The following is a 20698-nucleotide window of genomic DNA, read 5'->3' on the forward strand; positions in this document are numbered from 1 at the left end:
TTCATCATCAATGTGGTATTTCGTCGTACTCATTAAGAATTCAATAATGTGCATTATATGCTTCTACGTTTCCAATTATTGTTCTAATTAATTGCGCGTATGTCTATAAATGAACGATGTTATTCCACTGTTAATTAATATTAGAACGCAGTATGAACTGAATAGTTAAACTTCGTCTCTCTGATTACATTACATTATTAATTCTTACAAAATTCACTACCATTGTTTTCAAGAAAATTATTTTGACTTTATCTTAATCTACAATTATTTAAATTCTTAGAATGAGGTCAAATATCTAATAGGAATTTATAGATGGTCCTATACATCAATACAAAAGCATTAGAATGAAAGTTATGGGATGACCTTCGTCCGACTCATTTGAATTCCAAGTTTCCATTTTGGTGTCCAAACCAGGTTACTAAGTTATCTTAGGACATTTTGTTTCGATATTTTTTACAAGTTATAATAATCATAACAAAATATCCAATATTACCTCAATGCATTTGCACTCTTATTGATTTCTAAATGTAAGAGAAAGTGTGTAAATTTTTAATAATACGGTTAGGCTGAAACCTAGGTCGTGTGTCGGACTAAAAACTCTACGTGTGTTTGCATATTATTTTATACAGTCCGTCTTTTCTAAATGATTAGACACCCATAATTTTTTAGGTCCTTGATAAACCAGTCACGTTATTAAAGCAATGCTTTAGTATAAAGGTTCTTTAATTATTTATTGGAAAGCTCAGACCCGGTGAGCTTTAAAGCTTGTTCGATATTGGCAGGTTTAATTTGTGACCCTTCATGATTAAAGATTTATTACTTACAGATGAATGATGGGACACGAAAATATGATTTAAGCTTATTATTAAATATCCTTTGACGTAGTGCCGATGTGTCACATATAACTATAAAAAGAACTTAGCAAATGTAATTTCAAATAATGAGATACATTTGACGAGTCTTTTAATAAATAAATCTCAATTCCCTTTTGAAGAATGATAATGAAAGAGTGGAATAATGTATGTAGAAAATCCTCACCTTTAAATGAGTACAAAGTTAGATTATTTATAAAACAATAACAAACTATTGTTATAAACAGATAATTCTTTTGTACTGTAAATTGCACGTGCAGTGCTAAGGGCGAGCATTGTAAATATATATTTAAACGGATTACCCTATTATTACTGCAGATAATTAAAGATGATAACATTTTATGATTATTGTTCTTATATTAAATGTTGTTAGTATTAAAAACTAAATATAAAGTTATTTAACCATTATCAATTACTAAAATTCCTTGTAAACAAATCAGACATTTTTCATCTATGATTTGATTGATTCAATTAGTATTTTTTTTGCTAGTGGTGTTTGAAAAAGTGTCTTTGGTGTGTTGCTAAGGAGTAATTAGTAACATTGGTCTAGGGGAGTACGATCAATGAACTCAGTAAGGTCAAAATCCTCAGTACGAGAACTCATACTTTTATTTCTTCTTATTCATTTCATTTCTGAAGTTTACGAGCGCCTCAGTCGCAGTTTCGTCCCTACTTCGAACATCGTTTGTATTTTATAGTGGTCGCGCCCATTTGTCTCAGTTCAATAGTAATATTCATGTCACTTATACAGATTACTCCTACATCAAGCGGATAAAATATTCATTCATATATTTTATGTCTTAAAAACACCGTATATTTTAATTTTAGCACCAGTATATAGCCAGTTTATTTTCACTAAACAATGTTATTAATATATTCAGATTAATGCCGAAGAAAGTTACTTGAAACACATTCAATATTTTACTTCCCAAAGTAGGTTGAAGCGTTCGAGAGCAATCAAATGTATTTATTTAAAATAAAGTCGCAATAACATTCGGCTGTAACAAAACTAAGGCACTTTCATTTGTTATTTATGAAATAAATAGACAATATCACGAAGAGATTTTGTTGTTTCCAACTGAGAGAAAGGCAGGGCCCACTGACACACTTTGGTCATCACTTTCCTTGAGACTTTGGCTATGCCGTAAGCAAATGTTTGACCCATTGTTAGTTCTTTAAACATATAAATACTAACATTATGCAGTTCTACTACGTACAATAAGCATATCAGTAATCCCACTCTCACTTTATTAGATTTTTTTAATACAAAATGTAGCTTTATTGTTTAATTTTTTGCTGGGCGATAATTTATGTTCTATTCAGTGTCTTAAAATTTAATCATATATCTTTGTTGATAGCTATTTATAAATAAGAGAAAGTAAGCTTTGTGTTATAGGATAATAATATTCAAAATATTATTATCATGATAAATTGTTACAAATAAAAAAGTTAAAATTTTAAAAAGTTAAAGTTGCTGAAACACGATACCCCATGCTGTATTAAGGATTTCCAAGAATAAAAAATAGACTAAAATAGTTAGTACGTAAGTTCGACGTCCAAACCAGAAACCATAAATTTCGGTTGCTTTAGTAAAATTTATTAAAGAAATATTTAATTTTCGTATCATATCTCGAGTGTCCCTGATTTCAAGACTTCTTACGTCACCAAACGAAGAAGCATAGGGTATAATTACGATTAGCCTGGCCTGGCCTTAACACAACAAGTGTACAAGCTCAATCGATTGGTATGTCGTGTTCGTTGCTTGAAACCTGCTTCTCCACGGTCGGTTATTGCACTGCGGACCATCAACCAAGAGCAAGGCGATCCACTCGAGAACAACGTAACACAGCATTATGATTACAACAACAATTGTTTTTTTAACACATTTTATCCTTTTACGGCCTCATACTTTAACTAGGAGAATTACGACTTTTGGCTTGCAAACCGGTCATTTTAAAAATAGGAGGATCTTCGTACTGTAGACCATCGGATGAATCCTTAAGCTGTTTTAATAAAAACATTTCAAATTTCTTATAAATGGATTTTAATGTTATTTACTCGTTGTAATGTTATTTAATAAAATAAAAATATCAATAGCGCTACATGCTTTTTAGGTCTGGGTCTCAGATTTTTGTATCTGCTTCATGATCATTTGTTAATCTAATAGACAAGTAGGTGATCACAGCCTTCTGTGCCTGACGCACGCAGTCTTTTTGAGCCTAAGGCAAGTAGGTTTCCTCGCGATGTTTTCCTTTACCATTCGAGCGAATGTTAAAAGCGCACCTAGAAAGGAAGCCACACAGAGATTGTACCTACGACCTCAGGGATGAGAGTCGCACGCTGAAGCCACCAGGCGAACACTGCTTGTAATGTTATTTAGGAATGATTTATTTCGCATTACGTGTTAATTAAATTAGAATATATTTATACTTAAGACGTTGTATGTACAATAATAATAATAAACAATAATATATTCGCATACGATATACTAGTGTTATAATTTTCGTGAAAAGAGATCTTTGTCGTTATTATTTATTAATAAAACCAAGTCCGGAGGTCGGGTCCATACATTAACCCTGTAAGCGAAGCTCACTTTAAATTATAAGATGTCCCTCTAACAAGATAACATTTAAGTGCTGTCTCACGTTCGCTAATACAATTTTCCTTCACAACAGTTTATTAAGAAAATATTTTTTTATTATTTCTTTAATAAAACTATTATCTATTGTATTTGCTGTACCGGTATCTTAGTTGACACTAAAACATTTATATTATATTTTAATTTGGATTTATTTTTTAATTGAGTAGTTACTTACGAATACTTGTACATTATTCACTAATAATTAAGGTTTAAGTAAAAGCATTTTTAGGTATTCCGCGAACTAAATGGGTAATTCGTGTGATAATTTCTTAATTTAGCATTACTTAGATTTGTAACTAATTAGCTTCGGGCCTTCCCTTAATGTGGAGCTGTGGAACACCAATATTCCTTTTAAGACGACCTTAGAGGTGCCGGAAATATGACCATCCTTAATTCACTAACATTTATTTAATATTACACATTAGCATATTTTTTTTGTATAATATCGTTGTTTGTATGTTGATGACATAGAAATGAGTTGTCCTACATAATATATTATTGTATTAGGTGTAGGAAAACAAGTGTTTTTTTTTATCAGTTTATTTGTACTCTTTCTGCAGACAACAATTCAATATTGAGTTTTGGTGCCATGTAATTTTAGGTTTGAAATTTTTTATTGGATTGACACGTCATTGAGTTTAAAAATAGTTTTTACAGAATTTCCCAGCTAAACTTTGAACATTTGTGTAGTCTGTTTTTAAGTACTGTTTGCAAACGACGATTCAAAGGATTTTAAATAGACATAAACAAGAATTGTTCTTCTCAAATACCTCAGAGTATCATAAAAATAAATAACTCGTTAGAAACCGGAATGTCATTATTATACCAATGACGTTCAAACCTGTATACGACAAATAATATTAAGCTCGACAATTGATTAACTGTATTTTATTAAATCCAGCAAAACCAGTTCATAGATACAACCGTTGGAAAAGAATTTAAATGAAAATGTAGTTTAGCTGACAAGAATTTTGGTTCGTGAAAATACCGTTAGTTGACACTTGACCGCACTAATATGCATCGACTTGGCTAAGAATTTTTTAATTTTAACCGTACTTAAGAAGCTAAAGCGTTTCCCACGTTTGCATAAATTAATGTCATAGGTTATTTCAGTTTAAGAAGATAATAGAACAAATTTTATAGATTTATTGAGTCTCAACAGCAAAGTGAACTTTGAAGTAGAAAAAACCATTGAAACGTGCCTTGTACTACCCACGCATTTTTACAATCTAAACAATTGATTATAAATAAAAACTATTGTACCCATTTTTCTTAATTTGATTTTGTTAGGTTAAGATATGAAAGAAAGAAAAACGTTTTCATCAGCACAGATTTTTAGTTAAAGCATAGTCATTGGAGTGGCAGCTATGATTATAATATTGTACCTAGTTTTTATAATATAATATTTGGTTAGCAAACCATGTCGTTATTCATTTAATACTTTTACTACTACTATTTTAACAGTTAATTACTATTACGATAATTATGTACCTTAATAAGAAACAATTATCTTGAAAAAAACTTACTTTATATACATTCGATTTATAAAATGACTACAATGATGTAAAATGGTTTAAAACATGCAAAGAAATAAGAAAATAGTTCCTCAAATGTTTACTTTAAGCCGTAAATTACAATTGATCATATTGACGATCATATCACAATGTTTTGTGTCGTGGTTCAAGTACTGTGTTAATTATGAAAACAGGCGGAAGATAATTCTTTGCATTTTCATCTTTATTCATAAACAGCATCACGGGCAGTCTTCCTGGGTTTTTCATTATGGATTGAAGCGAAGATAGTCGCGTGCGCTTAACGCTTATTGCGTCTGACGCATTAAATTACATCATTATTGTCCATATGAATTCGATTCAGTCAATGATTTTTAATTAATTCTTAACAGTATTCACTTGATTATAACTGTTGTTATAGAATGTGTTTGTTCACCCGATGAGAAATTATTATTGTAACTGATATGTACCAATTAACAAATTGGAAATATATTTCGACCTTCCTCAAATTTTCATCTGCTTACTGAAATCAACTTCTAAGCTTAAGTTAGGACTCTGATTTAACGTGTGAAATTCCGCAGTGTGAGTTACCTATATCCTCGGGTATTTTTTTATTACAAGAATTGATTTATAGATACACAACGCTTACTTATAGTTCTAAAACCTTGGCCCTTAGCAAGAAAGACGAACTTGCCTCATTTTTGGCCCTGTTTGCGACGACGGTGTTTGGCGTGTTCGCTACAATGGAGAACTATATAACATCGTTGACGACGCCAATATCGTCTAATTCATAAAATGTAACAGGCTCAAATGGTTGGGATATGTGTACCGAATAGCGGGTGTACCGACAGAACCTCAAAGTCCTTACTGAATTTACAACCTGGTGGTAAGAGAAAACTTGGTAACGGTAACTGGGGCTGCGTTGCTGGGTTGAAGTAATCAAAGACCTCTAAAGAATAGGGTCAAAGTTGGACGAAAGAAGCACGAAATTGCGATGGCGAAATATACTTGAGCAGGCTAAGGCCCACAAGGAGCTGTATAGCCTCCCATCACATATGATGATGATGATAACACACCGTAGCTTTATTAATCACTAAAACACTAACATCTATAATGACAATTTTTAATATTTGATAAATGGACAGAGATAGACATTTCACGGTAGTATAAAATGGTGTAACGGTCAAGCGAACCTGAACGATTCCTCGCACTAATTAGAGATTCAAACCATCCATAACATAATTATGAAATTGTAGCAATTTCACAGATCTCAATCGATTACCAAGGTCAATAACCTAGACATAGCTTTAAATATACCCAATAGACCAAACTAAATTGATAGACAAACGTTTGCATCGGTACAAAAGATCAAATAAATTTTTAAAGTAATTTTTAACTTTATCACCGACAAAAGTTCGTTATATTATGTTTTGAAGCGTCCGTCGTAATGAAAAGAAAATACATAAAACGAGTTTAGATATTTTTGATAAGCAAAATATTATGATTTCATTCATGTTCGTTCGAATGCCGTTGGCATCTAACGGTACCCACTGGTCGCCCTTAGGCCGCTCTAAGCCCAGATTATAACTTCGTGAAATAACTTATAAGTACTCGGACCAAAAGTTTGTTTCTAAACATATTAACAACGTCACCTTGTTAATCAAAAATCATAAAACAAGAAAAATCTAATCAAACATTCTACTTAGAAAAACGCAAGAAAAATGATTGCCAAAACTGATGGATAGTCATGGCCAATACAACCTTAAAATATTATGAAAAAACAGTGTATAAAAATATTTATATGAGTAACATTTACGTAATATGTAGATATTTTATTAAACAAAAATTGCATCTTGAAAGTCGAAAACCCAAAGATAAAATCTAAATAAAAGATTCAAAAAACCTGGGTAACTTGAATTGCCTGAGAGCAGTATATCAGGGCCAAATAATCAGAGCGACTCAAAATTTGTAATTTACTTATTTCGCAAATAAATAAACTTACCTGTGGGCGTAGTGTTGTGTGTCTGGAGTAATAATCATGTTGATAAAAGTTGGTCGGTGATAGCGGTGGCCGATATTTTTTATGGCCATAGCCTAAAGTGTCCATAGTATGCATTTTTCTGATGCACTTTTTAGTTTATCATGTGTAACACATGTACGAATACTTCACTTCACATATTTATCTGAAACAAGGAATGGATTGTTAATTTAAGTAACCTCTAGGACATCAACTTTATCGACTATTGAAACGGTTAATTTGGTATGTTTAAGTTAGTAGTAAGTAATTCATATAAAAAAAGATTTAGGCATAAATATAACACAAAATATGTACACAGATTTAAAGATGCCTGTTTATTGTATAAACCCATTCTTAGATTCAACTTTCATTGCGTTATTTGAATTTGTTACTTAGACATTAGTTGTAACTGTAACAAAATCTTTTCCGGCCACGCTATGTTAAAATCATAAGTGTGTGATTAACCCCTTCTTGGTATAACTGTTTGTAATCAGTGCAGAAAGTAGTAGGCACGGTTTAATAATATGATGCATGTAGGTATATAGGCTTAGAATAATACGCATGAACTCGTTTGCTTAGGAAACTTGCCTGGGTCCACCTAATTAGATGTCATCGTTCCGTTCCTTCTGCCTTTCAATGTTGGTATAGATTTGGGGTTAAATTTATTATTATAAATATTTCACGGTGATTGGTACACTACATTATGATTGATTAAGAAAAGTTTCGTCTGTTTCGTGTTCCTAAAAATCGTACTTTAGAACAAAATATAATGGTAATGTATACAAAGCAGTGGCGTAGCTAACTAGGGGCTAGGCGGGGCAATGCCCCGGGGCCCTCAAGCTCAGGGGGCTCTCAAATCCATACCAGAAATCTCGATCGAACTGAACTTTTGGAAATTTCTCCCATATCCAAAATAAATATGACAGATTGCAACCACACTTTATTCATGACAACTCAGTTGAGAGAAATTCAAATGTTATGCCTAGGCATCCCTAGGGAATTCCCCTAAATTCTTTCTGTAGGTTGGCAGTGTTGTCAATTTGACAGATAGTGATATAAGCGTTTTATTATTCATTGATGTGCGTTTTATTGTGAATTCAAGTTAAGATTTTTTTGAGAACGGTTAAAATAATTAGTGGTGTATCTGGAGTAAGTAAGCTAATGTCAATAAACTTTTTTGTATTGTTAATATAGTGGTTCAATTTTATTTTATTTTACAACTCATATGTCCGTTAAGTCAAGAAATCATGACAAATCTATATTTCAGCTACAGCTTATTGTATAACGCGAAAAAATGCAAGTCAACGGCAAGAGATCGTTCATGGTCTCCACCGTTAAAGTTATAGTATTACCACTAACGGTGATAATTTTTTTCCGGGAATTCCCTAACGACACTTGTAGGGTATCATTGTGTACCTACCTACTCGAGCACAATGTAATATTTTTATTAACTGCCCTGTAGTGCATGTACGTGCCATGGCTGTACATTTTGATCACTTATAAGCGTAACGATTTCCTAAATCGTCGGAGTTACACCCCGAGAGCGTAGCCAGACGTAGGCACTCTCTTTGACTGTTTTAACAGTGTGTGAGTGTGCACAATGAATGCAATTTATTGCATTCATTCGGCACATAGCAATTAGCACTTCATTATTTCGCTCATATTCTATTGTTATACGCGAGTGGTTAATATAGAATAAACCAATAATCCTATATTATTTAAAGCACCCCGATAACCCAGGAACCGCACTGTACGCACAAAAGAGCTTCAGTAGCTTAGCATTTTTAAAGTATTTGTATATTTCATATTTTTAATTTTATTTAAAACGTAATCAGTTTACATAGCAGTGGGGCCCCAGTTTTAAATTTGCCCCAGGGCCCTTAGTTACCTAGCTACGCCACTGATATAAAGGACACAATAATGATAACGATGATGGTCTAAGGGAGCGGGAGAGAGGTATAAGCTATACCAGAATGGTCAGAATGTTATAGAAGGAAGAATGCCTATTGAACGACACTTAAATTAACATATAAAAACAACAGCCCAGAAGTATTTCAATATACAATATAACTATGCTCCAAACCGTATTTTGGTCTTAATTATTGCATTATAGGCATTTAAAATATATGTCTAAATAAAGTCTACGTTCGGTTATGTTAAAAGCTGTAACGAGTTCCTTCAATTCAATTTTTTATTAATAGCATTCAGGAAGGCGCTGATATCATCTCTACTATCGTAATTGGATCTTAATTCGCATATAAAAGTTAAAAAATATTGTAATTTTGCTCAATCAGATATGTTTCTGAAGGAGTAGACTTAAATCAATAGTTACGTCACTTGTTTTGGGTGTCGGTATTTTTCTGGAAGTATCACTAGATGAGATAGGAATATATTTTCATGTCAATTCATCTTGTACAAAGTCCTATTTAGAAAGGTAAAAAAAATAAAATCATAGTTACGTATTTTCCTATATTAATCTATCTTTCATTGAACATATCAAGACAAGTTTCTAAGCGCTAAACGTTATTCGAACGGATCGAGACTGACTCATTTTAAAATTTATAATAATCAAAACATAACGCTAACAAATTACTAATCTTTAAAAAATAAATTTAAGTGTGACTTCGTTAACAACCCTCAAAATCTTTTTAAAACTGTTCGAATTCGAATGTTTAAAGGCCCTATTGATAATGAACACAGTTATCACGTACGTTGCTTAAGCAGAGCAGAACCTTGTCCGTCGGCTTGACTCAGCCCGCATCGTGGGAATCACTGCTTTATCAATGAACCTTCGCTTCAGCAAATTAAAATGACTATTGATATGTAATTAACTGATCAATCAGCTGCGTCATTGTTCAATGAATAATTAGAACACGGTTTTAACTAATCTACATATTGTTATTATACCTTGTAAACAATTTTGCAGAGAATTTTCAATTATATCTATCGTGGTCGGATAGAAGAATTGACAATATCATGAAATACTTCGACTGAACGTTATACTATATTGTAACTAAGGTTTAACCACTTCATGATATCATAATTATATCTCAACCAATACATGGGAGTCGCAGAATGATGAAATTAAAAACAAAATTGAACAAATACTCCTGTCGGGGTAAACAAAATGCTCGAGAGTTCAATGTTTCTTAACGTTTGTAGGGTCACTTGATATCTCAAAGTCACCTTGTACTTGCTTATCTTCAATAAGATATTGCATTACTTTAAACTTAGCATTCATACATCATGTATACATTATATACATCGTGAACTTACGACCTTCAATAATTAGACAATGAAGTGTAGTAAGGTGCAATCTCATGAAGCGGTTGTTGAATCCTTAACTTATTCACTTAGATTGTAACAAGAAATAAATGACGCTGTGAAACTATCTCAAGTTGTTCTATCCATAGAGGTGGATAGATAAGATTTATAAAATGCAGATAGAGGAATGAGTGTGAAGTTACGTAACCCTTTGGGGTATGTGTTCATTGAACAGTTGTCTATAAGATGTCATGTGCCGTCCAAGTTTTCACGCCGGGATCGCAAGCCGTCATACTCTTTTAAAACCAACTGTTGGAATAACGACCTTGAGGTGGTATTTAAAATATATAGTGATATTATCTAAGAACATAATACATTTTCTAAAATATCCATTATTTTGAGATTCAGGTATCCCAAGTAGCACATTATGTAGGTGAAGTAGCGCGAAACTACGGAATTCGAACGTTACGGTATTCAACACGTGCAACGCAAAACTTAACATAATGTTAAAATAAAACTATATATATATAGTATGAACAACGAATATATATTATATATATTAATGCGATGATAAGCGGACTATAAATAAATTTATACTGTGAAATTTATTTATATTTTTTTTTAATAAAACACAAATGTGTTTTATGAATTTTAGTTATCGATTATATTAAAATGCAATTTTAGTACTTTTATTACAGTTTTTGTTATTATAAGAAAAAAATATTTGAATTTAAACAAAACATTTTTGACAGCAAACCATTCAAATTATCAGAGGTGGAACACGGCACTTAATATAAGATGTCAGAGGGAAGTGAAACACAGAAACGATTTATTTCATTTACCCATGTCAAACCAGCCTGTAAAATTTAAATCGTAATAACGATTTTGATTTGATTCTCTAACTCTTTTTAAAGAGCTTCATTAAAGTACGAACTATTAAATTTTTTAGAGTCTGTATCTTAATCTGTCGTGATTGAAACCATAACTACGTATATAGTGATAAAGTAGATAACTTATTAAAAAAAACATTTTAAATACTAAAAACAGTTGTAAGCTTTAAAAAATATGAACAGTATTAATATAACGGTATATCTATGAAATTGTTCTCGTTAGGGAAAGACCGTGTTAAATATTTGTTCACATGTGTCCCACATTGTAAACCTTTCCAAATATCGCATGATTCCTTATGCATACTAAGGTTTACCAACTAACCTAACTATAACATAAAATTTAGATTTTTGAGCCGTGAACAAGACGTCGAAATAGTACAAATCATAACTATGTTCTAATTTAATAATTACTTTTTCTTTTAATTACATTTGTAAAAAAGTTTTTCTTTAAGTCAGAAATGGAATCATAAAGTTATAATTAGATATTCGCAGTAACTCGGCTTGGGCTAAAGACGCTTGTTGTTTCATTTTCGGATATTAAGATAATTAAGGTTCAAGTTTTACAAGACTACAAATTGTCGGCTAATTTTGCTAGGATGTATTAATATAAACTTAAGATGTACGAAATAAATGTAATTATTGGATAAGTGCAAGCGTGTTAAGGGTAAGTAAGTTATAAACGCTTTATCTTTACTTGATATTAATTTAATATCCCCGCCTGGGTAATGCGGATCCCATAACTCTTGATTCCGATACAACCGACAGACGACATAACTTTGGTTTAGGATTGGATTACACCATGACCATGTCTTATCCCCTTTTCTGTTTTTATATTCGAGGTGAGGATGCATTGGCTACACTACTGAAGGCAGCAGCATCACGTATGGTCCAAACCAGACTGGCTGCTACTTAGTGCGTCTGATTAGCAATACTTAAACCAATTCCATCTGATTAGCAATTTTTAAAGCCAAAGTGCCTCGAGTACTCCTTCAGTCGTACTCTTAATTTCTGAAAGTCATGTTAGTGGCGTCACACAAATTCCTCCGGTCTTCCCAGTCTTCGGCAAGCCCCTGTACCTGGGTGATGGTTCGACCTATAAGGGCCTATACTTGAATAGTCCAGCGAGTACGGAATCGATCTTGAGGTCTGGTGTAACAAAACTCGATGGTAACAGTGTGACGATTTTTTATCTGTAAAAGTCTTAGAATGGACACGTTTGTTTCCTTAGCTGTCCAGGGAATCATAAACATCCGCCTCCAACACCAAAATTCCATAGCATCTATTTTTCTCCTTTTAGATGTTCATATTTTCCTAGCTTCAGCGCTATAAAGGAAAATCGGAAATACCAGAGTCCCGACCAATTTTTCTTTGTTTTTAAAGAGATGTTCTCATACATAATAAATAATTATATTTTGATTAATTATATTCTACATTATTACTAGATAAGTCCATTGTGAAATATTGCAAACTATCCGAGCAATGCACTTGGGACTTCACACATTCCCTAATACTTTCTATAAACTATAAAATTGCAGGTTTTACAGGCTTACGTTACTTGCTTGGCTTACCTGCATGGCATTTATCCAACGTTAAATAACGTTTCACGTGAACTTAATGATAGTTACAAAGTAAACGTTATTCTTTACGTGCATGACACGATAACTGTTCTCTTCTATAACGACAATAGGCTAATGTGACGTCACTCAAAGTACTGGCACGGTGAATGAATAAGCAACTGTCTGGAACATATTAAGGAGAGTTATGCCTTCAAGGTATTGTTGTAAAATTAATATTACAAGTAAATAGTTCTTGGGTTTTTATGTGTTTTCTTCAAGACTACAGATTTCAAACTAATTTGTACAATATATAAATCATGGTATTCTACCAAAGAAGTAATAACTTACATTTTTCGATAGAAATAAAAATAAACTTGTTTCGTGTTGCCATTCTGTTCCTGTAAGCGATTGTATATAAGAACTTTTCTGCAAAATTACCACAGGTGTAATTTAAATTTTTCGTGAATTAAGTTAATTTTAGTTTTTTTACATAACAATATTTATAATTAGATAATATAAATAACCTTCCACATTATTGAGTTCAAGACCAAGTTCTTATATACAATTCTATTATTGTTTTCTTTTACTTAGTTTTAATGGCGTGGAACAATACATTATTTTTTAAATTAATGTATATGTTTATTTCAAAATCTATCTAGTTAACTACTTAATTAATGCTTAGGATTCATGTTTCAGTCATTCTGTATCTTAGTATAATGATTGTAATGATTACTAATCAAGTCGTTATTTGTGATAAAAAATAACAAAACGTGCGTCTTTTGTTGATGATTGCATTTTGTTAAGGATTTGTGAGTCACCGGATGCTACACAATCCCTCAGACTTTAGTTTCATTGGAAATATGTCATATTTATGAGTATCATATTTATGTAAAGCAATATTACTATTTATATCTTTAATAAATACTTTTTAAAGATGTAAATATAATTATATAAATTACATGCCAATTGACTATGGAAATTTTTTATTCAGATATCATAATATCTTTATTAGAGTCTCAGTATAAAAGGATAATTAATTCTCAAACATAAGAAGAACACCGCATTATTTATCTCTAGATATACTAAAATAGAGATCTTCATATATTTTATCATCAAATAGCAGAACGTCAGTAGCAAAAAGTGCATGCAAATGTTGCCATTCTATAATTAACTATCTATATTTTATTTACCAAAGCTAACCAGCGCTCGACACTCTAATACATTGGTACATAAGACAAATATACATTTGGATTGTAATTATATTTTTTAAATTCGTTTATAAAGATTCGACTAAGGAAATTGTGAAAAGCTGAAGTCATTTTGTAGATATTTCCCCATAATGTCTCTATTGTTTATGATCAAAAACAGGAATCGCGTAAAATAAATATGCAATGTTTTATTACGCGATGATCGTTGATGTCTTTTATATTGGGCAGGAAACTACGTTATGTCATGAGGATATTACTATTTTATACAAAATATAAGTGGGTTTAATGACTAAAATAAACAATGCATTTCATTAGACGTACGGTTGGTTTTATCGTGAAAAAAATTAATAACTACTGACGAATCATACAAATACGTAAAGGCCTTCATACGTTAGGCGTTTTGATTTAAACTGTTTAACTAATTTCGATGAAGTATGGCGTAGATAATAAATGATCTACAATTCCTAATTATATAAATCAGAACATATAGCCATGTACTACTTAGATTTAATTATTTTATGTATATACATATGATTTATTTTAATAATTTAACAAAACAAATACCGTTATTTCTTAGTCGAATAGCAAACCTTTTTCCAGTTAAGAAACACTTCACTCTAGTCTCAAATGTAAACAAATTATTGTCTGTTACACAGCGATGATTCTAAAAGTCGCGCCGCCAAGCTGCAATGAACTTATGGGGTGCGTCGGCGCAGACGTTACAACCCGACCGAGTTCAAGCATACACTACACCAGCACGCCGCAGAAAATACATCAGCCTCTTTAAACATAACGGGGTCATCCTGAGTCAAGCGATGGACAAACCACAAAGTACGGAAACTGCGGTTTAGGCGCGAGATAGTTTAATCGAATTTAACATTAGACTCTCAAATTCTACAAACTTTATCAATATAAATCAAAATGCAAAATTTACTGTGCATTGCACAATAGTCAATACATAACATCATTAAATAGTTTGTTAAAATTACACAAATTCTTTTAATAAGCGTTACGAATTACGTTCATGTTTTTAAATTAATATTGAGTCGTGAGTTGCAATCGTGTTTGAAGGTTAAAATAGTTATAGCATCCTGTGATCCTAGGCGGGGAGCGGAGTGGACACGAACGGCGACCGGACATCGAACCCAGGACAATGATGACGCGACGCCTGCATTCGCTACTGGCGAATGAATTCTAAATTTAAAATAACAGTATACGTTTTTACAAATAAGTTCTTACAAAGAAAATTACTAAGGAATGGATTAAGTGTAGTAAAAAGATCACACATATCGGTTTTTGTTTTAAAGCTTTAAGGTCAACGAACTCTGGAGCTACACTGCGAATAAAAAATAAACACTGATGATTAAATATTTATTTAAGAACTAGGAGTGAAGTTTGAGAGTGCTTATAACTACAGATATAAATTAATACATATCTTCGAGTATATGGAAACAAGAGCATGATTTTTTTTTACTTAAGTACTAATTGACTGTCGTTTCCTCATACTGAATATATTAATGCCTTATTGGTCTTCATAATGTTTTGCGATAGCGTTGAGAATAAATTGGAAAGTGGATGGATTTATCCAACTTAAGCCGGATATCATTTCGGAGGGATCCAAACTTCTCGCCTTTCTACCGACACTTCTTTCTAAGAAGTAATCGTCATATTCCAAACTGTAATCTGGTAGGATGGGGTTGAATTTCGCGTAGTAGATGGCTGAGAAACAGGCATACAGAAGAAGCGCAGCAGTAAACAGCTGTAAAGAAACACATAACATTAACACGTGGTGTGTAATATTTTAAAAACAAAAAAGATCAAAAAAAAAATATTTTGTCAAAATTCTTAATATGTAAGATTATTTACATTAAATAATTAATATTTCTTTACGGTAGAGTCGGTAAAAGTTACTTATTATTTTAAAACGCAGACGAAGCTTGGCTCCTCAATTAGTTTAATGATCACAGGTCCTTGAGGATGTTACGCGTTCGCAATTACGTGTAATTAAAATTATACATAACAATATATTGTTCTATGTGAGTAATAGAAATGAAATGAAATCTTCATTTAAATTTAGAATAACATAAGCAATATGTTATTACGACAAAGGTTCTCCTAACGGTTTTATAATTAACAATGATTCCATTAGGTCATCTATACTGTATACAACTGTTAAATTATCTATAGAGCAGAACTTGGTTATGATAGGTTGATGTTCAGAGGTTTTATAATTTACGGAATGCTACAATAATTTTATAGTCTGTTGTTTGTTGTCTTTGGTACTACATAAAGTTTTGTATCTCTCACCTATCCAGTGTGCATACTGTTTAATTTAATCAGCAGTCATTTAATAGTTTCATTCACTTCACAACTACTCTTAAGCTTTTTGGGCGCGTTATCGGAGCGATATTTATATCAAAATATTTATGAATTCAGTAATTTAAAACGTAGTATAAGTCATGTGAGTCATGTAAACATACTGTTTTACACATCACCTCGTGTATTGTGTACTATTTTAACTTTACGAAACTTAGTATAATATAACCTTTGTCGGTAGCAGATGGATTACAAGCTGCAAGTTCAATAGCACGACCTGCACGCTCGGCTTGCTTCACAAGTAACGCGTCATGAAAATAACTAATAGTCTTTTTTACTCATCAACATGGTTTAAAAGCTCAACATTATAATAAGGAAATAAAACGTGATGCGCAAGAGACGGACATCAATAAAAATTAAAAGGGTTCCTTGTTCATAACATTTGATTTTGATTAATCATGCAGTTATGTATTCAAAGTTTTATTTTTTATATTGCCTAAGTTGGCTTAGCTTGTAAATCAGCCGTCTTATATTCATACAAAAATCATAATCAAAATAATAACTGTATAAAAAATATATTATTTAATATACGAAATTGCCTAACTTATGCGTTTTATTTCAGCGGAAGTGAATCTCGCCTAAATCATTCATGATATAATAATTGCAATTTGTGTAGTAGGAAGGTCTGAAGATTCCCATTACACTTTATGATCCACTTAACAATGAGATCCAATAAAAAATCCGGAAATATTATCTAAAAACCTCTTTAACTACGGCCGTGAAAATAATACGATGTCTGACAACATCTCAATTGGCTACGTGTACTCGATAATCGCTGTAACATACTATAATACAGATTACGTGGGAATTCTATGTAATGTGAAGTCACAATAGCTTTGTCCTTTGTCATATAAGCGTTTTGAAGACATAAACAGGTAAATAGCATATACAAGGCCCTTATCTATTACGTACTTTGCGACTAACATTATGCCCCGTATGTGTTTTATGTATGCATGACCATCGTTTCAAAGTATGTCAATGTTATGAGTTCTACGTCAAGTTTCGGTTGGACAACAGAATCATTGTTTTTGCAATCGGTAATTAACAACAATAATTTTTCGCTACGATGCGCTACAATGCGTCAAGGTCATAACAATTTATAACTGCCTTGTGACAAAACGTTGATTTAATTTTCATGTTATATAAATATTAATAATTTAAGTTCCGAAGCGTATGTTATAGTGAAGTTATTGCCCAAAAACTTAACAAAGTCTGGTTGAGTTAATGATTTAAACACTTAAGAACTATTAAAGGCCAAATGACATTCGTCATTAACAGTAAATTAATTATTTATAACGGTATATAAATGTCACACTACAAATGTTGATAAATTTATCAATACTAAGTGTATTTGTAATAATTACTAACATACTGTACTCAATACGATTCACATTTGCATAAAAAATAGTCTCTTTAAATGTCTACAAATACCTATTTATTTTTTATAAAACTCAATACAGAATGTCAAATGAAAGTACACACCTGGAAAACACTCCAAAATTTGAAAGATCCCTCGTTAATGATCCAGTCATAGTATCCAGCCCATGGATCAGTATATCTTCCCTGCTTCATGGGCTTGGCTGTGGTCGTTTCGACTTCGTGATGGTGGTCATGATGCTCGTCGTAGTAATCCTCAAACCCTCTCCCACTTACAGTGTCGTTGCTTGACTGTCTACGTCTGTGCTGTAACTATACATTTTTACATTAAATATTATAAAACTGAAGGTTTTGTTTCTTTGGTTGAACATAAGTAGTCATATTTTTAATTTCGATTTACAAATTATTTAATTACTTGGATAGTCTAGAAAGGCTTACACAACTGAACCTATTGATATTTAACATTGTGCCAGTGCGAGTCAATTATCTGATCCAGTCTACCCTAAGATAATTTGGTATTTGTATACGTAATTTTCTAATTCAATCTAAATTCTATTGCCTTTCAACTTCAATAGCTTAGTAAAAAATATATAACCGTTTCGTTAAATTGATATTCAATATATGTACTAGAAAAATCATCCCTATAGACTAGAAACAAATTCCATCAAGCGTCTGTGGCAGTTGCTGGTAATACAATAATTATAAAAAGAATCACGTTTCAAGCCTAAGCATGTCATTTCCACTGAAGTTGTTTTGCGTCTGTAGATCAGGCCTGCGCCTTAAGTTACCTTTAAGTTAACAAGTGTTTAGTCAAATAGGGATGGCCTAAAGTGGACAATTAGCAAGAACGACACCCGCTAACCTAGTTCAGTGGTCCCATTGCATGGCCCTGATTTTCACTTAACTATTGTTATTGTAAATATGAGCACAATATATCAAATATATTATCATGCAATAAAGAAATGGTAATGCGAAAAATATCTCGCTATTTGAGTACAAATTGGACACATTCTGTTGAATTAAATTAATTTTATTCAGATTTACATTTTTTATGATTCATTGATGATGATGATTCATATTTAATTATATACAGCATTTAAATTATTTAAGCACAAAATGAATTCTGATAAACACGTATTGGCTAGGCACGTTAATTTCTAATTAAACAGAGAGAAAATCCTAATTACATTTATATATCAATCGGAGCATATACTATTTTTTTCGGTATAATAAATATAGTACATGCATCATATAGTTTAACCAAACATGTTTAAAAAGGCAACGTAACGCGTTTCTTCTAAAGTAAATAGTTCCTAGGAAAAAATAAGAGCAAATACATAGTTGTCGGTGTATTTGCGCAAGAGAGCAGTAAGTGTTGATTTATTTGAGTAAGATTGCAATAATTAATCATTGTATTGACTATTTCCTGTGTTGATTTATTTGAGTAAGATTGCAAAAATTAATCATTGTATTGACTATTTCCTGTCATTTGAATGAGCGATCGAGCCGCCATCTTGTCGAGGCGCAAAATTGTCTTAACCTCACTCTGCTCCAGGTCATTTCTGATTTATTCCAATTTGTATCTTGGTAGGAAGCAGACATATCACTTCCTAGTTAAACAGTGAATATATTTCTTTATTACGGATACTGTGTGTATATTTTCGTGCCCTAACAAGAATTACAACAGTAAGGTCTTAAAAACAAATGTACAGAGCGGAACCCCGGTAATCTGACAACATTTTGCAGGGCAGTATCGAACTATAAAATTTGTCTCCTGTAGTCCGGACTGTTTTACAAAAGAGTACCTTGTAATCCGACAAATTACAGATCCAATGATAAGATTCTATATATTATATGTATGTACTCTGAAGTACAAATCGTATTTCATTATGTATGTCAAATTAAGCATATTAAACAACACAATAGAGAGCTTACGTTTTATTATAAAATAACGTAATTAATTCATATTCATGACCCTACGCGTCGAGCACAATAGTGGTGGTGCGTACAAGTTATAACTTATTCAGTCATCCATTAGTGAAGATTTAAAAAAAATCAATAATAAATAAATCATAGATCGTGTCGGATTACAGGGGGGGGCAGGATTAGAAAGGGGCCAGATTACCTGGGGCCCACTGTATTTAATTTAGATGTAGATGTAAAAGTTAATAATATATACTAACATTTTAGCTCATTATACTAAGATTGTTTTAGTTAGTCACTCTTAGGTAGTATCGATGAAACTTAAGCTAAGTTTCATTCACAATAATAAATAACTTTCATTTACCTTAACAGAAGTAGAATTACTGTTGCTAGCAATTGCAGGTGTATTAAGCCTGTTTTTATTTATATTTCTAACAACATCTAGCGCAGTCCGCAGGGCGGTGAGAATCATTTCTGATGGAGGCATCCCTGATGATGAAGATTCCTCCTCGGACAACGAAGTAACATCATCAGGTTCATTGCTGAAATTAACAAATAAAATGTCTAACTGTAAATTACATTGAACACTGTCTAATTATAATCTTTGTTATAAAAAATAAATAATAATTATAAAATTTGGAGGACGATCCAAGAAATGGCGATAGATAAGTACTCTAGACAGACAAAAAATTTCACTTGTTATTATTTTGTCTTCTTTTGGCTACCATAATTTTGTACGCGTTTAGAATATGATTATATGTCTGATTTATAAATTACAGATAATTAACGAAGATAACTTGTTTAAAACCCCTAAAGCTGTATAATGTACTGATACTACTGGCTGAGATTAACTCAAACAAACTTCAAATAAATTTTATGTATACTAAGTAATAGAAACTTACTGCAAAGGTATATATTTGTATTTGTTGTAGGGCGGCGTATAAGGAGTCGCGGAATCGTAGCGCGCCGCCCCAGCGTTAGCGCCGGTCGCCCAAAACGCGAAAGCTATCACGCCCGCCCATACTAAACCGTGAAAAGTCATCACCAATATATTTTTCGACAT

The 20698-nt window shown here is 32.1% G+C and overlaps 2 protein-coding genes across 4 annotated transcripts in view; both read right to left on the minus strand.

Annotated features, from left to right (window-relative positions):
- The window catches only part of LOC123716407, a 30727-nt gene extending 16018 nt beyond the window's left edge, over positions 1-14709 (minus strand). For 2 of the 3 annotated variants that reach the window (XM_045672137.1, XM_045672135.1), the window contains exons 1-2: positions 14550-14709; positions 7027-7207 (exon numbers count right to left, since the gene is read on the minus strand). In XM_045672137.1, coding sequence (XP_045528093.1) covers positions 7027-7140 — 114 coding nt within the window. In that variant the 5' untranslated portion in view covers positions 7141-7207; positions 14550-14709. Of the gene's footprint in view, positions 1-7026; positions 7208-12763; positions 12828-14549 lie in introns of those variants that run through there. The other variant, XM_045672136.1, reaches the window with a different exon arrangement.
- Positions 14710-15481: 772 nt separating this feature from the next.
- Positions 15482-20698, minus strand: LOC123716631. The gene is made up of 4 exons (XM_045672472.1): positions 20538-20698; positions 20000-20177; positions 17818-18018; positions 15482-15718 (listed from the first exon to the last, which is right to left on the minus strand). The coding sequence occupies exons 1-4, from the start codon at positions 20696-20698 to the stop codon at positions 15482-15484; spliced, it is 777 nt and encodes a 258-aa protein (XP_045528428.1).

This window comes from Pieris brassicae, chromosome 11 (assembly GCF_905147105.1).
Source record: "Pieris brassicae chromosome 11, ilPieBrab1.1, whole genome shotgun sequence".
In the NCBI taxonomy this organism is placed as follows: domain Eukaryota; kingdom Metazoa; phylum Arthropoda; class Insecta; order Lepidoptera; family Pieridae; genus Pieris; species Pieris brassicae.

What these genes read in the sequence shown, in the direction of transcription:
- LOC123716631 (XM_045672472.1), bottom strand. Translation starts at nt 20,698, where the DNA reads ATGTCGAAAAATATATTGGTGATGACTTTTCACGGTTTAGTATGGGCG. An exon ending in TACAAATATATACCTTTGCA is followed by an intron (nt 20,178 to 20,537) that starts GTAAGTTTCTAT and finishes TGTTAATTTCAG; the next exon opens with CAATGAACCTGATGATGTTA. An exon ending in AATTTTGGAGTGTTTTCCAG is followed by an intron (nt 15,719 to 17,817) that starts GTGTGTACTTTC and finishes GTTTCTTTACAG; the next exon opens with CTGTTTACTGCTGCGCTTCT.